The 4,188-nt window shown below is 54.0% G+C and overlaps 1 protein-coding gene across 1 annotated transcript; it reads left to right on the top strand.

Moving 5' to 3' along the window:
* The first annotated feature begins 1,017 nt into the window (after positions 1 to 1,017).
* On the top strand, positions 1,018 to 2,598 carry LOC119345758 (phenolic glucoside malonyltransferase 2-like). Its single transcript, XM_037615665.1, has 2 exons — positions 1,018 to 1,727; positions 1,811 to 2,598. Exons 1-2 carry the CDS (start codon positions 1,077 to 1,079, stop codon positions 2,483 to 2,485), a joined length of 1,326 nt encoding a protein of 441 aa, XP_037471562.1. The 5' UTR covers positions 1,018 to 1,076; the 3' UTR covers positions 2,486 to 2,598.
* The last annotated feature ends 1,590 nt before the right edge of the window (positions 2,599 to 4,188 follow it).

Below are 4,188 nucleotides of genomic sequence, written 5' to 3'. Positions count from 1 at the left end.
GCCATATGTCGTCCCAACATTCATTGTCTGACATGAAGATCGACCTCCCACCTGCTTCAACGATATTGCACTGCGCATTCGCCAATGCCTTCCGCCGACGCCGGTCCGCCCGCTCCGCGCGGCGCCTTGCCGTCCTCTCCGCCCAGTAGGCACGCTCGTCGGCGACGTCCTCCAGGTGGCGACGGCGGCACTCCGCCATGGCTCGCTCGTCCTCCTCGGCGATGAGGAGGCGGCGGCAGCGCCGAACGTAGTCGGCACGGTCCATGTCAGTGATGAGACGCGGTGGAGGGGCGACGCGCTGCGCCTGCTCGCGCGTGAAGACGTCCCGGAAGTTCATCTGCGACCGGGGCCTATCCAAGCGCCACGCCGCCGCGTCGTACGCGCGGGCCGCCTCGTACGCGCTCCGGAACGACCCGAGGCCGAGCCGGACGTCGCCGGACCGGATCTCGGCGGAGTACCAGCCGTTGGGGCGCTCACGGATGCCGCGGTGGCCCGGCGGCGCGGCGGCATGGTGGCGCGATGGTGACGCGGAAAGCGGCGAAGCGGCGAGGTGGCAAAGCGGCGAGGTTGCGAGGGGAGGACGCGTGGCGAGCGCGGCATTTTATAGGCGCACGCGAAGTGGCGCGCCAAGCGCCGCGTGCCGCTTTCTCCCGCGCGCGGTAAGTTCCCGCTACCGCTGAAGCGCGCGGAACCATCCGGCGCGCGCTAAAACCAAATTTTATCATGCGGGCGCGTCTTTTGCCGCATCTGTTGGAGATGCTCTCAGTTTTGGTGTATCCGGCACGTGGCCTTTATCTTTACGTCCTAGGTAGTGTCAATTGCAGTATCATGGCGCGGCACAGATTCACCGGAGGACTATCTACAGGAGATTCCCGGTACATTACAAATCGTCCGATCCGTCTCCGTCGACAAGTTGTGTGGTCTGCATGTCCTGCCTGCACATGGACTGGCGTACGTACTGCCAAATATAATGAAGGCGCGGTGCATCCGTGTGGTGCCCAGCTCCACCCACTCGCCATAGCCAGCGGGCAATTCAACCTGGCAACTGCGACCTCCGTCACCCCACCCCGGCCGCCATGTCGCCCGTGAGGATCATCGACGCGAGCTATGTCGGCGTGCCGGAGACCGCCGCGACTCCGCGGGGGCCGATCAGGTTCACCGCGATGGAGGCGCTCTGGGTCGTCTTCCCGGTGCTGCAGCACGTCCTGCTCTACGAGGCCGACCACGACATGCCGCCCTTCGACGCCATTCTCGAGTCCCTCCGCTCCTCCCTCGCGGCCACTCTTGGCAGCTTCGCGCCGCTTGCCGGCAAGCTGGTCCACCTCGAGGAGACGGGGGACGTCGGCGTCAGCTGCTCTGCCTCCGACGGCGTCCGGTTCGTCGTCGCGGAGTGCGACGCAGACATCGGACGCCTGGCTGGCGACGAGGAGCACGACCTGCGGGTGCTCGAGGGGCTCGTGCCGGAGGTGGACATGAGCCAGTTGCCGGCCCCCGTGCTGGCCGTGCAGGCCACGCGCTTCCAGGGCGGCGTGGCGGTGGGCGTGACGGTGCACCACGGTGTCGCGGATGGCCGGGCGCTGTGGACGTTCGTTGAGGCGTGGGCGGCGGTGTGTAGGGGAGAGACGCCGGCCACGACGCCGTGCTTCGACCGCTCGCTCGTCAAGCTGCCCGGCGGCGAAGAGCTGGCCAGGAGCGTCCTACGGAAGGTGGCCCCGAATTTGCCTTCGGTACGTGGTTGCTCTCTTTCATGTCTTCGACGTTCGAACTGGGATTTTCGTGGGCTCAGAGGAATCAATATTCTTATGCGCAGGTGGCACCAGCGTCGTCCCTGGTTGAAGAACGAAAGCGGTTCACCCGTCGAACGTTCACCCTGGACGCGGGGGGCATCCAACGCCTCAAGCAACGCATCGTCCATCTAGCAGAATCCCACGGCGCGCCCCTGCCTCGCCCGCCGTCAACTTTCACGGCCGTCGTCGCGCTCGCCTGGACGTGCTTCGCCCGGTGCAAGCCATTCTACCCAGAGGACGACGCGCAGCTCTTCTTCTTCGCCGACACCCGCGACCGCCTTGATCCGCCCGTCGATGCAGGGTACATCGGTGCGTGCCTCACCGGGTCCCTATCGAAGCTCCCCGTGCCGGAGCTTCGTGGTGACCACGCCTTGGCAGCCGCGGCGTCAGAGGTCCAGGACAAGATCAACAAGGTGAAGGAGGCCCCTGTTGCTGGGTGGAACTTCTTCACGCTCATCGCCGATGCCTGCCTGGACCGTATCATGAACATATCGGGCTCGTCGGGATTTAGAGCATATGAGGTCGCCGACTTCGGGTGGGGGAAGCCGAGGCGAACAGAGCCCATTACGATGAACCACGACGGTCAGGTGGCGCTGATGCGTAGCAGGGACGGGCAGGGCGTCCAGGTGTCGGTGTCGCTGCTCCAACCGGCGCATATGGATGCGTTCAAGTCTAGTTTCCTCGAGCTGCTCAAGTGACGATTCTTTTTCAAAGATACTAGTTTCGTTTCTTTTTAGTTTGCACATAAAATCTGTCTGAAGTTAAACTTTGCAAAGCTGGTTCAACTTTATAGAAAAGTTTCAAGCATTCACTTTACGAAATCAATATCGTTAGATGCATCATCAAATTAGCTTTTATATTATATACGTAGCTTTTGTATTATATATGTTGGTAATTTTAAATATAAATTTGGTCAAACTTTTTATAGTTTAATTTCAAGCAAATATTATACGCGAAGTAGAAAAGAAATGGTGGTGGGAGTACCTATCTGGGTCAATTCAAATTAATAGGCTTATAAATTTTTGATGGAGAATGCAAATAGAAACACGCTTATGAATATCATTACTGAAGAAAACTGACATAAGCTGTGAACCTCAGTGTTGCTCGTCTATGGAAAGGAAAGTTGTAGTTGACCGGTGTCTCAGGTTGCGTGGTTCGGTTTGACACTTCGTCTGGGTCTGGGCACCAGCTGAGGTTCGTGTACTCCCTCTGTCTAAGTGTATAGGAGGGTACTTGGATACGTTTTAGTCCCATGATTAAAAGTAGTGGGACTAAAATTTGTTAGTCTTCATGCTTGGATCCAAATATTAAAGAGACTAAAATTAAGTTAATGAATATTTATTATTCTTCAAACCTTCCGATTCAAAACTCGCATGTGTTAAAGAAAAGGACTTAAATGAGGAGAGAGAGGACTAATTCACATTTTAGTAGGGGTACCCCTGACTAAAAAAATTTAGTCTCAAGACTAGTTTTAGCCCCTCTTTAGTTAGGGATGTACTTGGAACTTTAGTCTCTTAAAGAGCCTATTTTTAGTCAGACTAAAATAAGTCTCTTGGATAACCATCTAAGTTACCATAGGTTATGCACCGCAACCAAGACGGAGGGAAAAACGAGAGAACTTAATGTCTTTTCCTAATTAATAACATTGCATGCAATGAACTAACCACTGCATGTCATGATTGTTAGTCTCAAGTCATTAAAAATATGCATGGTCTACGTCTTTTATTGGTTGATATGTCATGAAATAAAAAAACAAAAAAGGAGTTAATGTATCGTGGCTAAGTGTTTTGGAATGATTTGATTTTCGTACGATGACTTACATACCTAGACGGACGTGGCTAAGTGTTTTGGAATGATTTGATTTTCGTACTATAGGGAGTACCATAAAATCGTTCATGTCCATTAGTTTTGCTAACTTTGGGTGGGGGAAGGCGAGGCGAACGGAGCCGATTACGATGAACCCGACAGCTAGGTGGCGCTAGTGCGCAGCAGGGCGTCCAGGTGTCGGTGTCGCTGCCGCAACCGACACATATGCATGCGTTCAAATGTTTGAAGGAGGATGAATTTTTTTTTTCGAACGATAGCAGGAGAGCTGCTATATTCATTAATCAGAGAGAAAGAGAGTATCTAAAACTCATCTAGATGAGACGTAATTTGGTCTCATTCACCTGAAAAATAAGAATGGATGCAACCCACGTCAGCACACACGCATCTTATAGCATCACATCCAATGACTATAAAAGATGAATGAGACCAAATTAAATCTCATCTAGATGAGTTCTAGCAAAACTGGAGAGAAATGGTACAAAGAGATCGCACGGTTAATTAAAGGAAAATCGGGCTAAAACCCTAACAAACGGGCAAACACTAGCTAACCTAGGTCAAGAGCACCGCAAGTCGC

The sequence above is a fragment of the Triticum dicoccoides genome, unplaced genomic scaffold (assembly GCF_002162155.2).
Source record: "Triticum dicoccoides isolate Atlit2015 ecotype Zavitan unplaced genomic scaffold, WEW_v2.0 scaffold27930, whole genome shotgun sequence".
Classification (NCBI taxonomy): Eukaryota; Viridiplantae; Streptophyta; class Magnoliopsida; order Poales; family Poaceae; genus Triticum; species Triticum dicoccoides.
Note: the sequence above shows the minus strand (reverse complement) of the source record. Positions and strands in the feature narration are given on the sequence as shown.

Coding starts and splice junctions, on each gene's coding strand:
- LOC119345758 (XM_037615665.1), top strand. CDS start 1,077: ATGTCGCCCGTGAGGATCATCGACGCGAGCTATGTCGGCGTGCCGGAG. Junction 1,728..1,810: donor TGGCCCCGAATTTGCCTTCG/GTACGTGGTTGC, acceptor TCTTATGCGCAG/GTGGCACCAGCGTCGTCCCT.